Raw genomic sequence first — 27,519 nt, 5'->3', positions numbered from 1 at the left:
ATAACATGTCAAATCACAGGTGTGGGCACATCCACACAAATACTCATACACACATATAACATATTATATAGATACATACTGTATATATATATAGAGAGAGATCTCATCCACCCACCTATACAGCACCTTTTTGTGTTCAAATATACCCATGGCATGAATACATATTGCTTCATCTGTGAGCAATGTTCTTTTTCATTCTGTTCATTATGTTGCCTATACTTGAAGAGACAGGTTAGAAGCTCAGACTGTTATAAAAAGAAGCCTACATCAAAAAGGCTGTTTCAAACTTCCCAGAGAAAAAAAGAGCGAGTCTCCAGGTGGCCACTTCACCGTGGCAGGCAGGTTTGAAGCAGCTGACAGCTTTGCCTTGTCTACCTCTGACTAACAGGGGAATAGACAATTGGTTGTCATCCAGTGAGATGTCAACTCCCCAGTGAGGCAGAAATCCAAGAAATCACATCAGCACAGTGTATGGGTGAGGCTCGCTGTTGGCCCGTGTTTATTCATCTGTCTCTCTGATGCTCACCGAAGCAGAGACGAGGTCATCAGGTGACTGAGGAAAAGAGATAAATGAGCTCTCGTGTATCCTATCATCCCTTTTGGAAGCATGGCATCAGCAGTACTTATGGGGTCGAATGCAAATACAGATCCTGGTAGATTTATGCATACCTTGATAATGTGCCATGAAAGCTCTATATGATGTTACTGTTCAGATTTTTAACCTTGCTGTTACGCTGGATCAGCAAGAATGTGTTTGATAGCACATATTTTCTCGTGAGCACACATTTCTCATATGGTCTGATAAATGCTAGACCTCTAGATGTTCTTTTTAAACCATGGGGTAACTTGAGGAAGTGATCATTGATGACCCTCTGGGGGAGGCAAATTAGGATGTCAAGTGCCACCACTGGAAAATAAGACATAAATTCTGTTATGCTTTGATGTAGAGATTGGCGTTATTCTTCATACAAGGTCATCTTATAATTTCTCACTTTATGATTGAAGAGGTGCACAGGTATGCGTGACAGACATCGCTGACTAGGTGAGATTTATTGGATCTTATCGGACTCCTAAAGTGCTGACAAAGATAGGCACTAGATATATGGCTGCTGGGGGGACAAGCAATGGAGCTCCATCCACTTCCTCTAATGTATCTGATCAATTTGTCTTGATATTGGAGAACTGCTGTTTTTCACTATATGTATCTTACATTGAAGCAGAATAGTTTATATTATATTAGTAGCATTATATTATAATAGTTTATAAATCACTCTATGTACCCCCCCCCCCATCCTTTTGCACATTCATTGTGAGGAAAACTAGAAAAATTAATATTCAGTAGACAAACAGGCCCTGTTAGCCGTGACCGTAATAAAATGATCTTTTTCCAGTGTGATCACATTGTACCTCTTGAGTAATTACATGCTTGGATGAAACTGCAAAGGCTCTAGGAATCGACACAGAACCTCCCAAGCCATTACAAATCCTCAATTATAGAGTAGAAGATGGAAGTTAAGACTAATTGAATTACCGTGGTAACAGCACACTCATTTAGCAGAAGATGTTATGTCATTTAGACCTCTGCATGCAGTACCCTCTTCCTTTTGGAGTGCAGTGATAAGATGGGGACAATTTTCTGTGACAGAAAATCCAAGGCATTTATGTCTATAGTGGTGTGAAGAGGTAGGAAAGTACTTCAACAGCCACTTTAATTAATGTAGAGGAGATGACCACACCATCAAAGTGTCATGTTTTCTAACAGCCGTCAAAGAGGGGAAAAAAAGAAGTAAACAGTGTTTCTGCCATTTCTATTTTCATAACACTCTAAGATTTCCACCAGATGTGTTGTACGTAAACCGCTTAAATAAATGCTCTCTCATAAATGGCAGCTTTCTATGTTGGGCCCTATGCCGATGTCTGAAAATTCACTGAAAGACAGGTCCTCTACCACAGGTTTTTATTCCCAACATGTGCCTCAGTCTGGCATTACCAGACACAAACCCCAGGCACACCCATGCATGACAGTCATGGGAGAGGCACACACTAAAAATGAATTAGGAATTTGTGATCATTATGCAAATAGACAGTCATTAATTATGAAAGGAAGCATCCCAGTTTGTAATGTTTAATTGAAAGTGATTCCCGTGAGAGAGGAGATGCATTCTGCTGTAGTCTATACTCACCTATGAAAGCAATTTATTTGCATTGTTGATTTTCTTCAATCCTGTAATATGTAATATTATGTTGCTAATACAATTTGAACTTTCTGTCTTCTCAACAGCCAACAGCCTTTTCCAGAGAGGTTGCGGATCCGTGTGAATCGCATCAGCATGCATGACTATGAGGCCCTGCATTATGACAAGGAGAAACTCAAAGAGGCTTGTAAGTACACATAAAATGCTGCTCGCACATAGTCACCACTGTGTCCTCAGTAATTTTACCAACAGCATATGCTGTTCGTTCCTCACTGACACTGCGTGACTGATGTTTTTAACGCTGATACTGTGTGATTGTGTCTCTGAGTGCACCAGATTGGATTACATTTTCAGGATCTGTCTTTTTTTACTACATATATACATGTACATTTGTACATGATTGAGCATGGAAATGTCAAAGCTTAAACTTGATCAGTCAGATTTCTCAAATCAAAACTTATTCAATTTATAGTGTCCACTGATTTCTAAAAACAAAAGCTTCCAGCCAGATAGTGATATTTACTGTCACATGAATGTCAATACAAACATCTGCCTAGATGTCAAAGGACACATCCTGGCCACCAATCATTACATGGAGAGGTTCATCAACTGAGCTGGGCTAATTGTGGAGAAGGGAAAAAGGTTTGTTTGATTAATAGATGGCCAGCAAAGGTCCCACAGAAAGCAATATACCTCGTCTATTCCTGGTTGTCTGACACTGGGTGGGACACAGGCTCATAGCTCTGTCTGTCACCTCCCTTTTTTTCAACCTGCAGCTGTATGAGATTAGCAAAGGCGGTGCGGTTCTGTTTAGCTCCGGCCAGCCATCAGGCACTAATGAGGGAACAGCTTGTTACTGCTGCTAATTGATGCCCAGTGGACCCAGGTGCCCATATTCTTGGCAGCTGTGGTGGTGATTTGGCATTGACACTCCTTGTCAGAAAAAAACTGTAATCACTTGAACCTCAGTGGTGCTTTCTGTCAGTCTCTACCTGCACAGAAGGTTCTAGATGGAAATAAATGTTGTGCTTATGCATTCACGGCTCTTTCCAGGCTAGTACCCCGAGGAGTTTCTTGCCTGGAAAGATGTTTTGTTTGACTGTTTGAGCTGTGGTGGCCTGCATCTGTTTAGCCTGGAGTAAGAAGTGTGTTGGACAACTCCTCTGGGTATAGCCTGAATGGGAATGAGCAGCCTACACTCTTGTTCAGCCTGCTGGGCAAATGCATTTTCATTTTTGTTTTCACATTCTCAGTTGATTATTATATTCCCAGACTAATGTAATTGGATGCTGCCTGCCATTTTTATCTCCCCATACACTAGGTGTCACCACATGCACAAATCAAATTGAGGAACAGATCCAATTCACAAGCAAGGGACCATGTGGAGGGATTTTGATGAAAATTATGTTTTTCATCCACATGACATGAAATAATAGATTTTCTTGGAAGAATGTAATTGGAGTGATTTGTGTGGAGATCTGTCCCGCAGACCTTCTTACTGTATTGTACCCTTTTGTCCAAAAGGTCTATGTTATCGGTGCAAGGCATTATGCAATATTATTTGCACTGTTACAGTAGGGGATGGTGCATTTGTGTCTTGCTTTAATCATTCATGTCTGTAATCGCTCGGCGATTCTGTATATCCCTGCTGGTACACATGAATCTGCAATGGTAAACAAGGCTGGCTTTTGCTCTTTTCACTTGCCTTTGATCCAAAAATATACAATGCTGCTGCTACCCTTTTTGCTGTTGTCACAGTTGCCTGACACCTCTAAAGAGCTCTGACTACAGAGCCAGAGCCAGAAAAGAAAGGAGAGAGTGAACTTGAATTGAATTAGAGACTGACTGTTTAACGGTTGCTAAGCAACCCGAACATTCCACAGTGAAGAAGTCTGTCTTTCCCCCATCCCCCAACACACTTCTCCCTCTCTCTGCCTGGGATTCTTGAAGACCTCCAGAGGCATTAGCTTTTTAAAATTCATAAATCTGTGTTTGACGGGCTACAAGTCATTCACTTAAAACTATGTTGCAATATTCTAAGATTAGCTTTTTGACGAGAACAGGAGCTCATGACTATTGACCAAATGTTTAATAATAAAAGTAATAATATTAAGAATGATAATAGCTTTAGTTGTAATAGTTGTTTTCAAATAGTGCCACTAACTTGTATAGCCCCTTTCATGCGAGGCTGTAACAAAGGTTGTAGTTAAATCAAGTGCTTTAGATAGAGGCAAAATAATAATATACTGTATATCCATGTATTCTGTGTTTGTGTAGGTGTGCTCTGGGGTATATTGATCAGTGCATTTCAATGTATTTTTTGTATTTTCTGTTTATGTCAGTACATGAGTATATGGCAAGCAAAGCTCTAGGGAGCTGAGTTTTCTGTCTCCTAGTATTATCTGCAGCCATTGGGCAATTTGGGTCAAGTGTTTACTGAGAGCCTGACCTCAGGTGTGCATCAGTATGTAACACAATGTTTTTCCCTTCTCTCTCCCCATCTATTTGTCTCTTAGCCATCCCTCTGGGGCTCATTGTTGTCCCAGGAGACAGTGACCTGGAAACATGCCGGTCTCACATTGAGAGGCTACAAGAGGTAAGGAGAGTATGTAGGGAGAAAGACTGTCAGGAGAAAGTTGGAGAGTGTGTGAATGTGAGAAAACAAAGAAAAAAAAAAGATAATCAGTGCCGTGCATTACGGCTTGGTTTCCCAACACATTATATTGCCTACTTTGCTGGACATACGTGCAAAAGTAAATGTTCAAGGGACAGTGATGTAACTGCGCATAAAAAAAAGGGAACCCACAACCTCTCCTTCCCTTCCCCACAACCCCCCACCCCACAGTTTTTAATAAAATACCCAATGCAGTAAATAGTGCATGAAATTTGTGGTGGAATAGCTGCCTCATTGTGTGGTGCGACTGCAGTCTGTTTTTCTTCTCTCCATTCTCAAAGTGCCCTTAGACATGCTGTGCTGGTATATACCCACAGGCCTGTTATAGTCAATGCATGATGGCTCTTAGTATCAGCTTCATGTCATTTTGGTTCATTTGCAACAAAACATTACTTCACTGACCTAACTTACATATTGCTTCATGGCTAGAGGTGAATTTGTATTCCTGCTTTAAAGCATTACAACAAGCCTAACATATACCAGATAACTGAAATAATCATATTATACACTGGGCAACACAAAATGGAACTAAGGATAGGGAATAACTTAATATTCCCATTGGTAATCATTTCACAAATAATTGGAATCTAGTACGCCTTGTGATTCTATGGAGTGTAATGGTAGGAGCGCTGGGAGTGGAGTCATATAAACTCTCATGCAGATGTAGTATCATCTGTCTCATAACGATAGACTGGCCAAATTCATTTAAAATTTGATGTAAGGGGAAATACTGAGGCGCAGCACTAAAGTTGGTGTATTTTCCCCTGGTTTACAAGGGCCCTTGAGCTTTGTATGTCTTTCTGTGGTGCTCCTTGTCTAATGTTGTGGGCTCTTCTACAGGACTTTATCTCTTTTCAACCCTCATTTCAGCGATTGGTGCTCCAGGTTTGTAATAAGACAGCTGTGAATCCTGGATCACCATGAGGAACAAGTCTGAAATGGGGAAACTCCCTCATGAAATGAAAGCTCACCTCAAACAATATAGCTCCCAAGAAATACTGAAATATGTGTGTTTTATTTTGAGAATTTATAGCTAAAATAAAATCTGACACGGTCACACCCAATAAATAATGGGGAAGTAATTTTGCTTCAGTGTTGAGGGAGAAGCTGTTGAAGTAGCCTAATCCAAATATCTGGTGCCAACAGATGCTGCAACTTCCTGCCTCTGATTAGCCAGATGCTTTTTGTTTTCTCTGCAGTGGATCTGTTTCTACGGATCCTCTGCAGTATTGTTTAGCCAGTTGGTATTGGAATACTGTTACACATTCCATTATTAAGAACCTCGTTCAGATCCACCTCTCCTACTATGTCTCTTCCCTGATAGTCCTGCATATGGGTTTTGGTTTCCCCTCCCCAGATTTTCATAGCAGTCCCCATTTCATCAGGATCTTCTCCTCCTTGTTCCTCTATGTCCCCTCCATGTTACTCTGTGCACAGCATCCAATTGGGTCTAGGTCAGTGGTGCCGGGGGAAAAACGAAGTGGGGAGAGCATCATAAAGTATCAGACCTTCTCAGATGGCTGTTATGTGGTTTTACAGCAGCCTTCCCAGCTTGCAGAATGATTGTTCATCTCTGAGAATGGGGTGTTTGCACATGCTCTTTTTCTATCAGTGAGCTTCTCTGATATTCCCTATTGATTGCCTGTGTGAATCTGCTGCTCGGTTCATTGTGTTGCATATGACAGCTGGATGAAACAATGGAACATCAACATTGTTACTAAAACCTGCACTTAATACGAAAATGGCAGTCAAATACCTTGTCTGCCATTTTACTACAGTGTAAGTAGTTAGTAATAATTTTGTTGTTTTGGTGTACAAGTTGCCACCAATAAACCAAAATTACTTGTGAAGGAGATAAAACAGGGTATAGAGAATTGCTCATAAGTTGCCATTAGGAAAACAGTTCCCCCCACTCTTCATAACCCCACTCCGGTACCTATGGTCTAGGTTTGTCGTTGTGGTCAAGTCTTTGCATGTATGTTACGGTTGTCTGTACATCTAATTACTTTGTGGATGTTGTTGCATGGTTGTGTTGACGTATGTGATGCTGATGTTGGGTGTGCATGGGGCTTTAAATCATTATGAATTCTAGTCACACAGTGTCTGATATTTCGACTACAGACTTCAGTGTAATTGGGTCAGGAGATGACATGGCATCATCCCATCATAGCTGCATCCTATTATTGTATCTACATAGCAATGAACATTAAAAACAAGCTGCTTTAGCAATCTTTATCTGGCATCAGGGTTAGATCATTTGCAGTTCTGTGTTTACACAAGCAACTCTGGAGTAGAGGAATCATTTCTAAGTGGTATTTTTCTCACTATATCATTAACACAGCAATAACAAGCATAAATATCTCTCTGCAAGTGGTGATATTCATCCTTCATTTATCAGAGTAGCTAAGGATACAATTTCCAAAAGAGGAAAATTATGAACCTGGTTCTTCACTGTGCAGGTATTTAACAGCCATCTCCTGGAAGTTCATATAAATGTTTCATGTTTAACAGAAGCCCTTCTGCGAGGCTCCCTAAAGACAGAGCTTTGTGAAAGGGCAGTTTTACACCCAGCCTGAAACACAGAAGGGTTTCATTATGCCAAGCTTATGCCTTAGTTAATAGACCAGCTGCCAGGACAAAATGGGGTTAAGTCTTTTCAGTCTCGTGTCTGCTGTAGTCTATAGAGGGAACTGCCGTAGAAATAATCTTGTTGCCCACTTTTTCCTCCTAGGAGGGCGATGGGAACAAATCGAAGACTCTGTCCTCTCAGAGGCTTTCACCAAAGTGGTGCTTCCTGGATTGTAAGTATGGGTTTCTATTGGAGCCATGTTATTATCTATCGCCTTCTTTTGGTCTGTTTTCTTTCTTAAACCTCTTGTTCAAATCCTTTGTCCCTCGATATTATGACCTCTCTCCATGGCAGCCATTCAATCAGGACATTGTATGTCAGAATTAGATGCTAGTATAGGGCAACACTATTACATTAATTGGAGAGTATTGCTGGAATTCAGCAGTGGATAAAGTGCCTAAGTATAAGCTGGTCTGCTGGTGACCTTGATAACTATTAAAGACAATGGCTATGACTGACCAAACCAAAGCCGCTGTAAGCTGTAATTTAAATTAAAAGTTGAATTGTCTTTATGATCCCAGAGCTATTGTGAATATCTTCCTGACTCCATATAGACCTGTCATCTTTTGTTTCGTTATCTATTAGCAATATGGCGACAAACAACTAAGTTAGTGCATACTTTTCGTCCTCTTAAACCACTTAAAGTTTAGTTGGCTGGCTGATGTTAAATTTAGCCTCCTGCTTACAAGATATCAGGCAAGGATGGTAAATGGGCAGTTGGGAAGGAACATATATATGCTGATACTTTTCCTCCTAATGAAGCAGCTGCTATGCCAACCACCCCTCATTCCAATCTCATGTGAGTCACGGTTCCCTCTGGTTTAATTGAATGTCAGACCAGATCAACCACTCTAAACACAGTAGGGTGGGTTGCTGTCTTGTAAGGCCAGAATATGGCAACCGAGGGTGGTCTCTCTCCAATGTTTTTAAAGAGGGATGCCAAGCTGCTGCACTGTAACGGCCCTAATTAAGGATCCGGTGTGTGTAGTGGTAGTGGCCTTCTTTAGCTTTGTCCAGAACTGTACACAATTCTAACTGGCAAGATTACATTTTCAGCATACATTATTTAATGATACCATGAATATTTCAACTTCCCCCCCAAAAAAATTCTGTTGCATTCATTAGTGAACAAAGAACATTCTTGATAAAGCTCTGGGGTTCATCAGGATAAAAAAGATTAGGATTAAAACCATAGCACACCGCTGAAAGCAGCTGAAGTCCATTACATACTGTACAAATGAGCTTGAGGGAATGGTTGAAAGGGTGTGAAAATTGCTGTGCTTGTGTAGTAGAGCTCTTCAAGGCCTCATGAAATCGCTCACCTCCTTCTTGGAGATCAGGGACGATACATTTTCTTTTATTCCTCAAAAATCGACTCCCAAAGCTTTAAAGGCTCACCAAGGAATTCTCAGTTGTGAGGAGCATGTATGAAATGGAAGGAAGTTTAAACTGTGTTATTTTATTAAAAAAATTAAGTAAATACAGAAAGTAGAAACCACAGCTCTTTTTTGTAGTAGCTTATAAAATCAACCATTGAAAGAAATCTTGTTGGATATATGCACTTCTCAATAAAGTAAGTACTTATAATTAATATTCCAGAGTTAACCAAGGGACCTTCAACTATATTGGATTGGTAATTACTGAGGTAGTTAGAATGCACAAAGAAAATTTGAGTCTGAGTCACGAAGGTGGCTGGAAAGACCCATAGGTGTAGTACAGGTAAGTACTCTGTCCTGCACGGTTTTCAATGTAGTGCTGGGAACATGTAGATAAAGGCTGCTGCCATCAGATGTTTCCACTCGAGCTTTCTGCTCAGCAAGCCCCTGTCTATTGACCTAGCTAAGTCCCAGTCTACTAACAGTGATGTGGGTGTTTAGTGTATAGTGAAGGAGTGGAGGTTTGTAGAGGTTTGAAGAGCATTTAGTAAAACTCATGCCCTAAAAATCTTACTTCAAATAAAACAAAGACAATTGTCAGATAACACTATTACATTTCAATGCATTGACTGTCATGACAACTTAGGTCAAGACATAGAATCTGGCATGTTTATAATTTGGGTACATCACTCTTATGACAGAGGGTGCATATAAAGTCAGATGAATTATGTTTGTACCAAGACAGGGTCCTTTAATATATATTATATTTCAGCAAAGCGCAGAGAGACGTACACGCTGAAACCTTCGGACATCCCGGTTCCGCCATTGGTTTGGGAATATTGGTCCTTACTCTAGATCACAGAGTTTCTTAAGTAAATTATATTCATCCATATCCCCAATTACCTAAATGGAAGCCATGTTTCTCATGTGCTTTTTAAGCCTGTGGTTTAAATGAAGCACAGCTCCATTTGTCTTTTAAATATGGGCCAGAATCCATTGGTCAGACTTTTTTCAGGAAATGGCAACAAAGTTTTGAACACATGTCAAAACTAGTTAAAAACTACTTTTTTTAGGGTGTCAATGTACCTGGAAAGCAGAGACTTCATGCACTCATTTTGTCCACTGTTAGTAATCAACCCTGTCTGACTGTTCTAATAGAAAAGAAATGAGTGTCCTTTGGGATTATCTTGTTTGGCAGCCATGGGCAAGAGGAAACTTGGTGTGTGTGTGTGTCTGCGTGCGTTTTTTGGGGGGGGGGGGCGTTGACAGGCTCTTGGCAGAAGCTGGCGTATCTCACTGTATCTCTCTGCTCATCTGCACCCACTCAGCCCTAGCTTTCCTCAACAGCCGCTCCCCTGCCTACCAGATAACTTATTAGATGGACAGTCCTATAGGGCTGAGTGTCTGACCATCTGAGCTATGGTGCTGAATCATGGGTGTTGATGAATTATATAATGTAGCCTTTTTTGTAACTTTGCTGAAGCATCTTTATGTAATTTTTAAATCAGTGTAGATATACACATTAAAGACTGGAGCTATAATCTCTCTCTCTCTCACACACTCACACAAATCTTATGAACTTCATTAGATTGTCCCGTCCCTGATCTGGAAAACAGAGTTAATAGACCTCTGAAGTTGAACCCATATTTTGCCCATATACAGAGTGCCTGGTCTAAGCAATACAGTATGGGACAATAGCTTGGGGTTTGAATACTCGCAACTACCAAACTGTGTCTGTAACAAAGTGGTCTGAAATGCTCCTGTTTTGCCCTACATACTTTTGTTATCTGACTTTGAGTGGATCCTGTGATCTTTAATACTGTAAAGAAGATGAAAAGATTTTTGCTTTGCTAACCCAACAAACAAACAAAAAAAGAGTTGGATTACAGGTAGAGTAGGTGATTTGTCTTAGAAGAATTTTTGAGTACATCAAATGCTCCGACAATAAAAGCAAAAATCTGTCATCTGTGGCAGGCGTAGGACTGTAAAAGCCTGTCCAATCCATTAATTCAGGCCGAATTACTAGATGGCCTACCTGCCTGTCTACATACCTACCTGCACACTCTCTGCCATTGCACTCCTTGTGCGTGGCCAGAGTCTTCAACACGGCTAGGCAGACATATTGCTAAATTTAGCGAGCTAGTCGCACAAGAATGGCAGAGAAAGTCAAGTCAAAAATTCCAGTTCCATCTATACCTACAACAGTTTGTGCTGCTAAACATAGCAAGAAAAGAAAGACGGAAGTAGAAGGGCTGTGTACGAAAGGCCTCCATAGTTAACACAAACTCCATGACACAATCTTAGAACCAGAGTCCGGTACGTGGATTATGGGAGTTGTGCAGGCACAGCCACCCAACATGCCTCCTCCTCTGTTTGACAGTCAACTACAAAAGCCACAGACTCAGCCTTTCGCCCAAGTCTTTGGGCAGCAAAGGAGATAAGGATGAAAGGGATGTATTACAATACAATGCATGTATTATTTAAATATGCTTGAGACAAGGATGACAATGGTTATGGTATCATGAAAGTGAATGAACAACAACCAAAGCATTATGCAGCAACATGCTTACAATAGTAAAATATATGAGAAGACAGATGAGTTCTGAAGAGTCTTTAAAAGCTTTATGATGGGTACCATCAAAGAAAAGAGTCTTGATTGCCATCTCTTGCTGTGGAGAGAAGGCTAACACAGCAGACGTTTTTCAGAGCAACAAAGTGGTCCTAGATCTCGATAAGGTGCATTGCACTCAATGAATGGAGGCCATTAACAGTGCAGTGCCATCACATTCACATTTTCTTAGGGAAATGCATCTGTAGTTTCATTTGCCAACCGTCCCACCCAGCCACTGTGGTCTGGTCATGACCTGTTAATTTGGCTTGAAGAAAACTTTCTAGACAACTTAAACTAAAGTGATACAAAAGGAAGACACGATGAACTGCATGAAATATTCATGCATTAAGTATTGAGTTTATAAAGGAACCATTAGATCGTTATCATTATGTCATTAGTAATGATCTGAAGCATAGCCAGACCTCAGCTCCTTATTGTTGGCGCCCAAAAGTATGCACTTACAGTGACTGTGCATGTGCAATGACTCATCCTGTTTTGAGATGCCCACTATGGGGTAAGCTTCTCCTATTTCCCATCAATTTACATGAAGATTTTTTAGGGGTTAGGGAATAACTTTACCAACATGTCAGTATTAGTTTCTACACTCGAGCAGTTGTATACTACCAAATATCTGCAACATGAAAATAAATACATAAAATAAATCATGAAATGTGATATTGTAATTTATTTTCTTATTTAAGCCAGGACCACTCTCATCAAGCAAGAATTTACAATTTCCTAGAGTATTGTGAAGCACATTTCTCTTTGGTGGAACTACTTTATTCCAGGGGGGTTTCTGCTCATCACACTGGAGTCTAGGAGTGCAGCTCAAAACCCCCCTGGAGCAAAGCCAACAGCCAACATGATATTTATACAGCAAAAGAGAAAATCTAAATTAGACAGGACAGTCTTGATTAAAAAATGAATGGTTTAAATCTACTGTAGTTAAGAAATGATATTGATCGATGTAAAAGGACATGCTGTACAACAATTCGAAACAACAGAAGTGACTTGGAGCTAGAGTTGTGCTGGGTGTTTGGTTTGGAGGAACAGCTAGGGAACTGACATGTATGAGGACGACCGTTCAAAAAATCATCTGAGCCTCAGCTGATGAGCTGGACAGTAGTCAGACAACCATGACCTGACTGAACTAACGCTTCGCTTCATTAGAGTTACAGCTGACTACTACAATGCTGTCATCATTCTTATTAGTATCCCATGATACTACCACCTAGCCATGAATGCTAGCCATGACTGTTTCCGCCGAACAGGACAACATAACGTTGAAAGAGCAGAAACACTAACACTGAGAAATATGGGGTTTCTTTGCATGGGAGTTTTTGGGAGAGAACACTTGCACCTCCACTAAAAAGGCAACGCCCTTAATGGGGTAACCATTAAGGGCGTTGCCTTTTTAGTGGAAGCATTTGATATTAAATAATATTATCTACAAAAATGCCAGAGTGGTAGCGCATCTTATTTTGGCACTGTTGTGCTACGGTGGTAGCTACAAGGATAAAGCTTAAGATACCTTGTACACCTGATACAGTCTAATCAGGCTTTAAATCTCATAAAAGAGGTACTTATAAACTGAGATATTTATATGGATATGGAGTACTGATGTCAGGTGATATCAGCAGTTATTAAAATGCCACCCAACTCTTTCTTTCTTTTTAACTCAGTTATTATGCAAACTGCAAAGTTCTACATACAGAAAGATCTAACGATGGTACATTGCATTTCTTCCTCATGTTAATCATCATGTCAACACCAAATGGTGTGACAACAGTGCACTCACAGATAGGTGCTTGTTAATGGCATTCTGTCTTCCTCTCCTACCATTTACGCAACTTCCATGATTGCATAAAAGTGCCTGTTGCACTATTTTCTTCATTTGTATGTGCCGGTAGTGAATCAAAAAGCAGTAACATGATGGTAAAGCTAGTGTGAATTAATGGTAGGGGTCAAAAATAACTTGAAATTGATGACAACAGGCCTAATTTCATTATTTTATAAACAGATGACAATGAATTTGTTTGTTATATAATTAATAGACTTAATCATAATATATACACAATAATTTAATGCTTTTTTTACCAATCTTTCTTTATTCTGTCACTTTTTTCAACAATCGAAAACAGTTTGAGAACATATTCACATGATGACAATTCTCTCTTAAATGTCATTTTGTTGTTGAAAGTTTTTTTTCCAACAATTTAATACTGCTTTCTACAACCTCTTCCCTTAAAAGGAGACACTCTGATTAAGAAAATATGGGTTTCCTTGCGCTTCGAATCAATTTCAGCATTTTTCTAGTAAATTACACTAATCTTAAATATATGACCTCATTACCATGCTGATTTCCATGGTTGTTGCGGAGCGGACATCTGAGATTAACAAGACTGTAACAATTGGACTGTTGCCTTTATGAATGGATAAAATGTAACATGCTGGTGTTTTAGAGGGCCGTGTAGGTTTACATGCGAGTTTTATTAATTTATGCCTCAGCGTTTTTCCTGTGTAATGATTAACATTGTCTGATCTCTTGTCAACAGCTACTACTGCAGACCGCTTTTACAGGATTGATCGTGCACAGGTAATTCTGTAATTCAGTTGAACCAGAATTCATTGTATTGCCAAAACCCTGACTTAAACAATCCAAATCAATATGGTTCATATTGACATGTCCCATTTGTACCGCATTTGTGCTACATTAGGTAGCTATGAAGTAACACAAATATCACGAGTCATTCAAAATTGATTTGAACCCAGTTTAATTTTTCTTAGGAGCATCTCAACTATGTGACTGAGATCTCCCAGGATGAGCTCTTCATTCTGGATCCTGAGTTGGTTGTCACGGAGACTGTGAGTACATCACCTGGAATGCCTGACCTGGTGAACTCAGGAGAATTCACAACCACCTTGGGAAAATTTGCCTTCCCATCGTCCTCCTCCTCTCCACCACCTTCTCCTGGCCCCAGGTAAAATATCCTAGAAATTCTCTCTCTCTCTCTCTCTCTCTCACACACACTCACACACACACACACACACACACACACACACACACACACACACACACACACAATTACAATTTGGTAATATTTGATATCATTTTGAAAACTAGACGTACTGCATACCGGTGTGCAATATAACCACCGCTCCAAATGAGAGAATGAGTGAACTAAGTGAAATAACAAGATATTTTCCAGTGTGAAATCTTGAATGATTACATTTCTGGTGACAATAGACTAAAAAGTGTGTTTTGTATATTTTATTCTGAGTGAATATTTAAAGAACTATAGTTTGTGGATGTGGTGGCTGTACACTGTTATGGTGTGAAGCAATACCTGTGAGTTATGTTCTGCAGTCGCTGCGGAGAGCTGTCTAGTGAATATGAGGATGAGTTTAACTTTATAACAGATATATTTTTGTGCTATTTTAAGCATTTTGTGAAATTTACATGTATACATAAGCAACAATATGAGCTTCATTGTATAACTGTTAATAATAATAGAATCAATTCTACATATAGGCCATTGATATTGATAACAAGACAGGGGTATACATTATCATAATAATACGTTTAAATATAGCAGCGATCATCTAGGTCCAAGCAGAATGTGAGCACTGCCCCAAGCAGCGAAAGGTTGTAAGATTGGCCGCTTCGACCGGTGAAGGAGGACCATTTGAATTTCGTAAATATTACATAAGGATTTTAAGAAAAAATTAAAAGATAAGATAAAACAAAGAAAAGAAAGAGCTTCTATATGCCATTAGGACTGAGCCTACAACATTTTATTGAGATGAGCCATTCACTCAGGCTGCTCGCTTTGACCAAATGAAGCCAAGTATAATAAGCATACCATATTTCAAAATGTTAGTTTAAGTGGTTCTTGAGATTTTGAAATATGTCAGTTGGAGTGCCCCCTAAATTTGGCGTGAATCCATAGAATGTGGTAGTGATGCAGGGTGTCATATTTCGTTTTCAGATTTCCTTTACATTACAAGATATTGGCTAGTGAAGTGCTAGATGTTTGCTTTGAATGTAAATCACTACTCCACATATGAATCGTAATGAGCTCGGGTAATATGACATGACGTTTTCATACGTTTTGGACTTTTGCTTAAAACGTGCTTTGATCCCTACCATACTTCAGGGGGTGCTAGCCCATCTTCTATTCCGTATCAGCCATTTGTGGCTATAACCATACCAATTTTGTTATATGATGTCATTGTCCAAAACATTGTAAAAAAAGAAGAAAAAAACTTTGATAGACACTATATGCCCACCTACCTGCGTGCAGTGACGTCATAATAATTAGAAGGGCATATCCCATACCTTACATTTTCTATCTACGCAAGTTAAATTGCACCCAGCCATGAATTCTGAATGTATACTAGTGGTGAAGAGACCTGCTCCTGCTCCAACCAGTCTGAAGTAACTGAAGGGCATCCTTATGAATCCTTTTGATAGTTGCTCCGTCCTCAGTCCTTAAGAAGATTTTTTTCAGAAAGCTGTGACATAAAGAGACATATACAGGTCTAATACCTTTCAGGATCTTATACTCGGTACCTCTGTACACATTGAGAGGTTTAGGCCAAAAAAAGTAATCATATTATTGAAAGTAATGATTAAATGTATTTTACTCAAAATAAACCTTCTCCAACATATGCTCAGATGCCTGCTGTTTTAATGGAGCTGCATTTAAGTGACATTCTGTTCGTCAGTTTGTTGTCAGAGCACACCTGGAGGCAGAACAGGCACATCATTACTGAGGAATCAGCAGCTGGAGCTTGAACAGTTATCACTTTGAAAGTGTGTGGGCTGGCAATGTGGTTTCAAACTCTCAGGCAGACTCTCTCTCTCTCTCACTCACTCACACTCACTCACTCACTTACTCACTCACTCACTCACCCACCCACCCACCTACCCCCTTAGATTTGTATAGTCTTCAAACATAAAAATGTGTGTGGGAGTGGGATTTGGAGAAAGAGTCAACTGGACACACAAAGACTGATAGGCCAGTTGATTTGTCCTGTGTCTAATGGCCCTTTCATCACTCACAATTTGGCCTTCGCTCCTGAAATATTGAATACCTTAATTATTCTCCAAGTCCAGATTTAATGGTCTGAAGTTCTAACCCTTATGTGGGATGACTTGACTGGTAGTTAGGGCAGGGAAATTAACTCCTCCTATCAGATACAGATGAGAGAATGAGAGCAGGATAACATGTCTCATCTTTCACTAGTTATCTATCAGTGAAAAGGATAAAACATGTAGAAAATTATGAAAAAGGCCCTCTCACACACACACACGCACACACACACCACATACACACACGCACACTTGGGTATGATTGCATGAGAAGTGAGAGAGGAGGAAGCAGTGTTGCTGAATTGCAACTAGTTTGTCCAACTGTCAGCCTTCCTCACCTGCTTCCTCACCTTCCTCCACTCTCTCCGCCCACATTTCCCTCCTTGTTGTGCCCCCAGCCCCTCCAGCCCACACTCAGACCCTGCGCATAGAGCACAAGAGCTGCCTTCTCTCTTTTTACCTTGGCTTCCTGCCAAGAACTGGCCTGTTTTTGCACATCTTTTCACACACACACACGATCTCTCACCCTACCTGTCTTTCTTCCCTTTCTTTCATTGACTGTGTGATGTGTGCTCAATTTGATGTATGCTTTTTTGCTAGCTAACTGCAAAATATATAGAAATCAATGAAGAGAATGAAAACAATGGCTATTGCTTAATCTCAGATCTCAAGTTAGGAACTACAGGCATGCATCACATACAGCATCGGTTCCCAAACAGGGGTACGCGTACCCCCAGGGGTACGCAAAGTGGTTCAGGGGGTACGCGGGGAGAAAATTCCTGCGATAACAGAAAACGGACGGAATTCGCAGAATGTACCGTTTGAAACAGAATTGCAACTTTCAGACGGAAACAGCATTTTGTGCATCAAAATCGCCCAAATTCCCCTGTATTTTGTCCTGCAAGACTGTATTTCTTTCTTATAAATCACGTCTGTGCTGAACTCCGCTCCGGCCACGCCCCCCTATTCAACACAGACCTCCGTAGCCTGTCAAATGAATTCGCTCATCTTCCCAATCGCCTGCAAATAATGTTTTTTTAGTCTTCTGTTCTGTTGATGGCTGGCAAACAACAACCTTAGAAGGTTTGGGTCACTTGTGGCACATATTATTCACTCATTTTAAGCCATCAATCTACCTCTGGATGAACAAAATGAGCCGAAACGGATTAAAACGGAATTAAAGTAATAGGTGAAAAGGAAAACTTTCTTTTTTTCAACGGGGGGGGGACAAATAAACTACACTCCTGTGTCCCTGATCTGGGTAAGTAAGGAACATTTCAATTGATTACATATTCCTTAGGGACAACTTGAGAATTTCCAGAGTTAGTGTTGATACTTCATAGGACTTCTTTGTAAGCTTACAAGACCTATTTCAGAGACATCTGAGTCAGGTGTAGACAGCTCCAAAAAAACTGGCTAGGGAATCGATTTATAAAACATTCAATTTAATGACTAAATTATATTGTGCCTGAACATAAAGAAAAAGGCACTGCAGCCCTCTTCCAAACCTTCATCAGCACTGCAGTTGCTCAAAGTTTATTGCTAACCCAGTTTGGAGTGTGTGTTTGTTTGGTGAGCTTCCCCTTCAGCGAATGACTGGGCAAAGCAGACTGCCTTTTGAGATGTTGATGAATGCTGAAGGGAGTGCAGAAGTATCAGAGACGAGATACAGATCGTTGTGCTTTGCTCTGACACCAAACCCAGAGGGGTGAAATAATGATGCGTGTCAACAAGAGGCAGGGCTTTTCCATGGCTGTTCAGTCAGACTGGTAGATGAGAGAAAACAGAATGAGCTTACCAAAAAAGAGCAATTAGACCTTATCTTTGTCAAATTAAATGTGGTCTTTCCTTACGTCATCTGTGGGAAAAAAAACTTTGAAACGTATTCATTTTAAAGGAGGTTTTCATGATATAAATGAGAATCATGCTGTATGAGCAGTGAAGTCATAAGTTGTGTGTGTGTCTGTCTGTCTTTGCGTATGTGATGAATTCCGTGACCCTGCAGAGATGGGTACAGCAGCTTCTGTGAAATCTCACATGATCTAGCCCTTCAGATCAAATTATGCTTTAGTCACGTATGCCTTGTTCTCCTAAGGGTCATATGCTTTGGTGTGGACTTTTTCCACAAACTTTATGTTGTTTTGAGGTTGACTTTATACCTTGTTCCAGCACTCTCAGCAGTAGCATTTTTTTGTTTTGTCTCTTTCCTTGTCTGTCCGGACAGAGTTCAAGAGCTTCAGCGGACGGCTCAGAGAAAACGTGTCTCCAGTGACAGCTCGGTGGCGGAGGCACTCGCTCATGGCGACTCCATGAGGGTCAACAAACCAGCGCTCATCAGGTAAGAGCTTGAGCCATACCTCACCACAGTCATTATTACACAATGATCAGTATAATAGTGCTCTCAACTGTTTTTGCATTTTGGCAACAGTTTACACAGAAAGACTGTGATTTATGATTGTATTGCTTGACCCTCACCAGTCCTGTATAATTGCACGTTTTCCAACAGATGACTTGTATTGACTGGTCTCAGGCATTGTTGTGGTGTATAAAAAGTATAAATGCGTGTTTTGGGGAAGTGTGTCCACTGACATGGTACTACATATCAATTTCATCTGATAGACGATCTGTCGACATGGATTTATGTATTAATAAATGCATTATGACATTTAAGGTATTATGATGATGTTACATAAGCACCTAAATTAAGCGTCACTATTATGATCTGATTTATTCAATATGTAGGGTGATCATAGGGAGGCCTATGGTTCTTTGTTGGCTCAGGGTTTTTTCATTGCAAATAGTGACCCATTGTGCATCTTTAAGCAGATTGTTTAATATATGTGCCCCCTATTTGCCTTTGTGGATATTTCTATTAGTGATCTGCTTCATGGATGATGTTTCATATAGGTTAAATTCAGTTAAAGCAAGATAAGATCATGGATTTGCCAGAATATGTTGAATTTCAATAACATTTCAAAACACAGGAACATTTATTATTGATATATTATAATCAATATGAATACATACAATTCATAAGCTGAATGGAGTTTTAACAAATGATGGACAGATGTGAATGAATAGCAAACTGCTAAAGAGAGGAATTGTGTGGAGTGGTTGTGTCACAATGGAGGCATCACAGTTTTGTGAAAACCAAGACATTTCGATTTTGATGAAGAAATGCATCCTCCATGCCTGAGGTTCATGCTCATCCAACAGGCTCAGTGTCCTGTGAGAGAGGTTGCTTTGCATCATTTCCTTTGCAACGGTGGAAAGAGTGCAAAGTTAAATGTACTGGGTGAACAGCAGTAACATTCCCCTTAGATTTGTTGTTATATATTTATTCCTCCCACTTGTCTCCAAGAAGTGGAGAGGTTGAGAGTTTTCTCTAAATGATATGGTTGACCCGCTCCTGTGAAAACGTACGCAATACAACAAAGTACAGAATCATTCCAGAAATGATCAACTGTTCATAGACAGCCAAAATCCGTTCAGTTTTTATATTAGTTTCAGGGTCGACTGAAATAAGTAATGCATAGCAACTACCACAAAGTCATCCAGCCATCAAAGTGAATCTACTGTGAAATATGAGGATGATAAGTTGTACTTTGATATTAAGGGAAATGATATTGATGGTCACAGTCACGCTTATTTAAAGCCTCAGTGGTCTCTAGCCACATCTCTGACACAGAAAGGGGAACCACTGCTACTACACGATTATATTCAGGTGAAATTGAAGGTCTATGGCTATAAAATAGGAAAGTGCCGTAATAATTTCTGTATGGTCATTTTGGTGAGGCTTAAATGAGACATAGAATTGCAAAAAATGCATTGTAGACATCCACCTTTGTCTTCCACTTGGGTATTCAGAGTTCATTTTGATCAGGTCGTATTAATGTTGAAAATGTTATAAAATTCAAGAGGGACACATCAACAAAAACGTCTCCCCTCTCTGTTTGTGCCTTTTTATGCCACTGGATTTATGTGTGCTCCTTCAGTGTTTTTTGTTGAAAAATATATATTTGTTGTTTTGTTATTTATCATGCATTTGTGAAATGTGAACATTTTAGATTATCATTCTTTCTGTACTCATCTACCATATTATGTTTGTTCTTAGTTTGTTTCCATGTTTTGTCTTTGGTTGTTTCAAAGGGTGGGGGGTGTTCACCGATCAAACACAACAGCAGCTGATTTTAAACCAACTAGCAGGTGAGAACCCATCCCATCCTTTCTGTCAATGTCTACTGTTTGGGTAAAACATTTCAGGACCATTACTGTGTTACCAAACCTGATGGGGAAATATTGCATTCGTGAAAATGAGAGAGTACACAATTTATTTATTTTATAACTATTCTCTTGTCCTTATTTCTGAATTTACTTTCTATTGATTAATGTAATCAGACCTGGATTTTCTGAAGCACCATTCACCATTTAATTTCAACTATGATATGGAATGCCTGTCCCATCTGCTGAAGTATAATTAGTTCCCACTGCCAGAATTAAACTGCCACACACCATCACTATTTAACACGTTCACTCTTTGAATTCTTCCTTGATCCCGCCTTGTTTGTCGCGTTTATGTATACATGATGTATACAGGCCGTGGCATAACCAGAATTTTACTTTTGGGCAGCCGGGCATTGTTCTACCTGTGCCTACTGGCCATATTGCATAATTAAAAAGGATTCATTTGTGGTGGCTGGTAAGTCAGTGCCAGAGCCCGCTGGTCAGCAGCTCACCAGCTGCAGGCAGACAGAGCAGTTCTTCTCTCCCATGTTCATGTGTTTTTCTTAAGTACCATATAGTATAATTTTGCTTAGACATCACTGCTACTGAAGGCCAAGAGGTTTAAAGAACCACATTTTCAAAGTATGACAGGCTAGATCGAAGTTAACTAATTAGCTTAAACACATTGCCCCAACATGTCTTAGATAGCCAGCCAAACTTCTCAAAAATTCATGATTTATTGTAACTGTCCTCTGTTGAGATTATTTTACCATACACATCTCCCACTTGACAGCTTGTTTCAGTTCCCAAGGAGGAATTTGATTGTTGTGATGTGAATGTTTTAGCCAAGTATCTATGGTGCTAAAAGGAAGAACGTGTTGGGTCACAAATTCAAATACTATGATGATCTCTAAAAGATACATCTAAAAAGTAGTTAAGCAAGGGATATTGGATGACCCTTGTTCAGGTTGCATGTAAAAATGCATGCTGAGGTGGTATTGGAGCCACTATGCAAAGAAGAATGCCCATTACACCTTAAAGTGTGTTATTCTCTGGAACCTGAATGCCACAGTTGCCACACTTACATTAGTTTGTAGAATTGCTGTGCCATCATCCCTAAAACAGACTTGTTTGTAGAATTACAAACGATGACCAATGTCTTGTTGTTGGTTCAAGACATAGAATTAGAAACTGTAGAATTGACATTCGTATTCACAACATTATGTTACATGTGAAACCTGGAATATGATGTAAATTAATAGAGAGAGATCCAGAGTTATCAGTATCTGCTATCTGCCTTTTCTTCTACAGTCACAGCTGCCAAAACGACATTCTACCAAGAAAAAGTTGCCCCAGACAGTAGGAAACATCGCTACTTTTAATAATCTTCTCAACCCTTCACCTCGGCCATCAGTTGCTTCCATCTCTGCTGATAACTTTACTAAAAAAATTGTCGTTCTACTGAAATTACTCTTTTTTTTTTTTTTTTGTCTGTGACTGAAGCATTGAGAGTAGCAAGAGCCTCTGCTCAGTCATCTCCACTATCTGATCTGAACATTTTGGGGACAACACACAGCGTGTTTGAATCGTACTTCATTGGATGCTCATTCAATGTGTCTTGGCAGGCAAGTCCAAATCTCACCATCTACACCACTGGTGTACCTCATGGCTCTGAACTTGGGCCACTCCTATTTTCTACCTACACAAATTCATTAGGTGAGATCATCCACTCCCATGGGTTCTCCTGCCACTGTTATGCAGAAGACATTCAGCTGTACTTGTCCTTCCAATTTCAGCTCAAACTTCAGCATGGCTCAGTGATATCTCAGTTTAGATGAGGGACCATCACTTTAAACTCAATCTTTCAAAGACTAAGCTATTATTGAGTAATCACACTTTGCATTTTCTTGCGGAAATGCATCTCTAATTATTCTTATTCTTATTATTATTATAGAAATCCTTGCTTTTTACTATAATTTTATATTTGATATTGTTATATGTATGTTGTTGTAATATGCATAATGCTTTATTCTGACTGTTGTTCATATTATATATTTTTCAAATATGTTCTGTAAATCGCTTACACACTATAAACATAAACATAGATTAACCAATCTAATCTAGCCTGATGGGGGTGCCGATAATGCAATGATGTTCAATACTGACTGTTCCAAATAAATTACAAACATAACATGCATTTGTGCGCTTAGTAGTATCCATAGTAATCATTTAGGTCCCCAATAAAGTAGAAAGTTCTGTAAATGGAAGGAGGTCACTTCCATCCATTCTACTCCTTCTAATTCTATGGTTCCAGACTTCTCTTCCTGCCTTCTGTTGAGCCTTCTTTTGTTCGCTGTACTTCCATCGTTTCACTGATTTCTAACTTTTGTCATAAAGCAACAGTTAATTTAAACCTCAGGATGAACTCAGCAAATAGATATGCAGGGTTACAGTGACATTGTGCTGCTGAGCTGCTGAGTTTTGTTCCCTGAACACAAACCTACATTCACTAGTTCGCCCATTACAATGCTTGATTTAGAATGCTAATTATAAGCATGTTTGGCTTGTGAGCCTATAGCGGAGATCATGTGTGTGATGTCCGCTAACACCCTCTTTGGATAAAAAGTAATAAGAGCTTAGAGCTACTAGTCAAATGGAGGAGAATGGGGAGAAGAAGGGATGCTTTGAGCTTAGAGCTACTAGTCAAATGGAGGAGAATGGGGAGAAGGTGGGATGCTTTGCTACGCTGGAGTGCATAATGTGCTGGACAGGTAAGGCAGGTTTAAATCTCCTATAATGCAAAAGTGGGGTGATTGACAGCTGTCAGTCTTCCCTTTTGGCTCCTCCTAAGCATTGTTTAGAAAACATCATTAGTAAACAGCAAGGGTGGCTCATCTGAAGAGATCAAGTACCATCAAAATAAATTAGAAGATTAAGTTATAAAATCTAGCTACTTTTAAAAACATCTTTTTAGAGATAGGTGAAATGTTGAACAGTTAACTGCTGTAACTATAGTTGCTGTGCATTCCACTTGACTTGCATTTGAAATCATCCACACAAATATGATTTATACAGGTTACTTTCCACAGAAGTCCAGTGGAAAGTGTCTTGAAAATAGCAAACATTTTCTTGCACAACCTCATTTACATTCAACTCCTAAGTGTTCACACTCAGACAATCCACCTACACACCCACCAAAGAATTTAGCACCTTGGGGAGGACATGGAAATTCAGGACTGACTTTGTCTTGTGCTGAAAATGTGTTGTTTTTTTTGGCAGTTAGTCTGTCACCACACAGTTTCTTTCATCAGACTTGATGACTTAGAACACTCTAAAGCCCATTATCTTCTTGAAATACCAATACCAGCTGTTCGATACAACAAACCCTTGTCTTTAAGAACATTGAGTGTGACAGAGAATACAGGCCCTGGAAACTGTTCATTAAAATGTTGAGTGGACGCCATTTCTATTGGTTCCTTCTGACAAAGGGAAAACTCCCTGGGGATGGCTTTTATTGGGCTATCCCCTTTGGCCTTTTAATCAATGCATTGTGGACTCTTAGTTCTTAATTAGTGCCTGTAGTTCGGAGGGGCAGGAAGTATTCAGGTAAGTGACCTCACATCAATATGTCCATTAAAATTAATATTTGATACATCTGAAACTAACTGTTCACAAAATAGTTAAGAGTCCAAATGCTAAGAAGAAATAAGAAAATCCATAGAATATCTCTTAGAATGTGGAATGCACAATTGGTATTAAGACACTACAGTATGGCCTGTCTTGCCCCCACTAAAGACAGTAATGGTCTGTCTAATGGTAAATCATTACCCGAAATTGTTGTAGTCATTGGATGTACAGAATCGAGTAAATAATGGTGTGGAGCTCCCAATCAACTTTTAGTTGAACTCAAAGTTCAAAACCAATGTGTAAGTGGAGTTATGTATAGCAGAAAAATGTAGTTAGTCAATGTAGGTCAGCTATTTGGAGAAATAAAGTTGTTTGTCAAGAAACAGCAGCTTCCTCACAAGAATGCACCCACCAAAAACACCTTGTGCGCACACACACACGCAGACACACACACGCACCATACACCTAGGGAACAAATTCATGGTGGGGGGTTTCCTCTGTCTTCACATAATGATTTGGGATATGCTGCCAGGTTGGGGGTGATTTATGTGTTTGCTGCTACTGAAAAGCTCCTAATTAGTGGCTGCTGTGTACCAGAATCTGGTGAGGTTCTTCTGCAAAAGATTCGTTTTGGTTGACCAAAGTGTGTGGCAGGTCATTATTTGCTTATGGTGCTTCAACTCAGATTTTGAGTGCTTCTGTTTTATTCCTGAATTGTGCTCATCACTACCATTTATCATTACACAGAAACTGTGTAGCTCAGAAACTGTACAAATTGTAAAGTGCATGAAGAGGGTCAAGTAAAATTATTGTTACTTTATTATAATAATGACAAAATATAACATTTTAAATGCTTGTCTAAAAAACATATCAAAGGCATCTGCCATCTGTTGTATTAGGCTACAAAATACAACGGCAATTAAATAACTGTAGCTTTCTCTGTAAATGGTGATTCCCATTAGTCTGGAAAATGCTACGATTTATACACCCCAGGCAGCCCATTGTTACACCAATTTCACTCAGAGACTAATGTTTTATGATTGACTTCCATAGATTTCCACTGTCAAGTGTCCTGGTCCAATAGAGCCCAATACAGTATCTACGTTCATATGCCTATGCAGCCAAAGCAGCCAGCATTGTAGGCTAGAAGCTGTGCGTGTGTGAATACTTTTTTTTTTTAAGTTTCCGATCTTGTGTGTACAACTGGTATTACACTCAGCCGATAATTTTTCTTGTAATCTAATGCACCAGGTCAGAGATTGGTACATTTTATGTTCTGAGATAGCGTTACAAGCCATTAAACCTTTACAATCTTAGACTGTTTTCCCATTAAAATAATCTGGCACACTTTTGCAAGCCATTATAATAGTTTGGGTCTTACTTGTGTGTGAACACCAACTCATATATGTCCTTGTTCTGAAGGAAACGTAAGGAGAGTAAGTGGTGAAGCCGGTATCCGGTTATGCAACTCTCCCTATGCATCCAACTGATTCCAGCCTCAGAAAAACAAGGCTCACATTTTTCAAACAAGCAAATCTGATGAGGCAGCTTTAGCCTTTGATCAAATATTCATTCAGGAGCAATGCTCATGCAGGATGCTGTGTCCGACAGCTCACATGATAGGATATGATGATAAGCGAGACTGTGGCAGTAGAATTTCTCCCCCCTCTTAATTACCCCTTACTGGATAAACGCATACTGTTAGATTCCTCAGATTATTTTAATGTCCGCTCTTTTATTTTTCTGCTGTCCACTGGCTTTTTTTTAAATCCGTACACCTATCAAAAATGTATGAGAATGTACTTAGCCTTTTCTCCTTTGTACATGCTGGCTCATAGTGGCAGTAGACATGTAGCTCTTCGATATATCCTAAATCAACATTATAGATAAACAGACAGACTAAAATGTGAACATGAATTTGAATACCAGTATTTCATATATATATTATTTAATTACTTTTTGGAACAAACATCTGAGCATTGTTGACAATTCAGGAAAAAATATATTTATCGATAGCCCAGAGTATATGACAAACCTTAAAATTACCAGAAGACTAACATTATACCTTCAATGGTGAATTTGGGAATGGCCAACAGCAATAGCAGAGAACTCCAGAAACACTCCTCACAAGCAAGCCATGACTATAATTCTGCTTTTGTGTTCTCTACAGATGTCAAATGTATGCATGCGTACAACAGTGGAGAGTCTAAAAATATTGCTATAGTTTAAAAATGTTTCTCTATAAAGAGCCATTACAAAAGAGAACACTTAAGGTATTGACCACTAACACTTAATATGATCCTTTAATTGCAGTAATGGGGATGTGGTCACCCCCAGGCATTCAGATGGTCTGTCTGCTCAAAGTCTGACTGATCACTCTGCCACCTCATTCCAGACACTTATCCTGGCTAATTCTTCAGGGGACTGGCCTCATCCTGGTGGATTAGTGGGCAGGGGGTCGTCTGTGGACGAGCAGAAAACCAGGCTCAGACAATCTTTCTCTGTGTAGATGGTGCCACACATCCTCCCTCTAAACTAGGCAAAATCATTAGAGGATGGAGATCTCCAGAGCGTTCTGTGCTTATATGTATGAGTGTAAATGAGTGTGTATTTGGCTGTGTGTGGAAGAGGAAGAGGAAACCGCTAAGCATTTAGGAAGAAGAGCTACGGAGGGTGGAAGAGCTGTAGTGCTCTGTCACATAATACAATACCTTCCCCTGGGCCAGGAAGAGAACCAGGAGAATTGGAAGAGTAGCCCTTTGATATGTTATCACTCCAGTTAGAGGTCCTCTGACTAACTCATCATCTCTTATCTTCTCTGGGACAAATTCACCAGTCGGGGTCATTGTATCTTAAATGAGATTGTACTCAAGCTTTGTTTTTTTTCAATTATGGATATTTACTGCGATACACCAAGACGTATAATAAGGTAGGTTTGCCAAGGAAAATCTAATTCTCCTGAGAAAGAGCCTGAAAATCAAATCATCAGAATTAGATAGACACAGCACTCAAGGCCTACATCACTAATGCTGTCTCTCCCTCCTTTCCTGTGTCTTTACAAAAACAAAGAAACATATTTGGAAATGAC

The 27,519-nt window shown here is 39.7% G+C and overlaps 1 protein-coding gene across 12 annotated transcripts in view; it reads left to right on the top strand.

The window, feature by feature from the left end:
- dgkza (diacylglycerol kinase, zeta a) overlaps positions 1 to 27,519 on the top strand; it is a 123,662-nt gene that overhangs the window by 89,175 nt on the left and 6,968 nt on the right. For 9 of the 12 annotated variants that reach the window (XM_031569551.2, XM_031569553.2, XM_031569554.2 and 6 more), the window contains 8 exons: positions 2,282 to 2,382; positions 4,712 to 4,791; positions 5,710 to 5,754; positions 7,601 to 7,670; positions 14,041 to 14,081; positions 14,273 to 14,466; positions 18,805 to 18,918; positions 20,730 to 20,786. In XM_031569551.2, coding sequence (XP_031425411.1) covers positions 2,282 to 2,382; positions 4,712 to 4,791; positions 5,710 to 5,754; positions 7,601 to 7,670; positions 14,041 to 14,081; positions 14,273 to 14,466; positions 18,805 to 18,918; positions 20,730 to 20,786 — 702 coding nt within the window. Of the gene's footprint in view, positions 1 to 2,281; positions 2,383 to 4,711; positions 4,792 to 5,709; positions 5,755 to 7,600; positions 7,671 to 14,040; positions 14,082 to 14,272; positions 14,467 to 18,804; positions 18,919 to 20,729; positions 20,787 to 22,115; positions 23,002 to 27,519 lie in introns of those variants that run through there. The other 3 variants (XM_031569550.2, XM_031569545.2, XM_031569544.2) reach the window with 3 other exon arrangements.

The sequence above is a fragment of the Clupea harengus genome, chromosome 6 (genome assembly GCF_900700415.2).
Source record: "Clupea harengus chromosome 6, Ch_v2.0.2, whole genome shotgun sequence".
Classification (NCBI taxonomy): Eukaryota; Metazoa; Chordata; class Actinopteri; order Clupeiformes; family Clupeidae; genus Clupea; species Clupea harengus.
The sequence above is the reverse complement of the archived record's forward strand: the minus strand, read 5'-3'. Positions and strand labels throughout refer to the sequence as shown.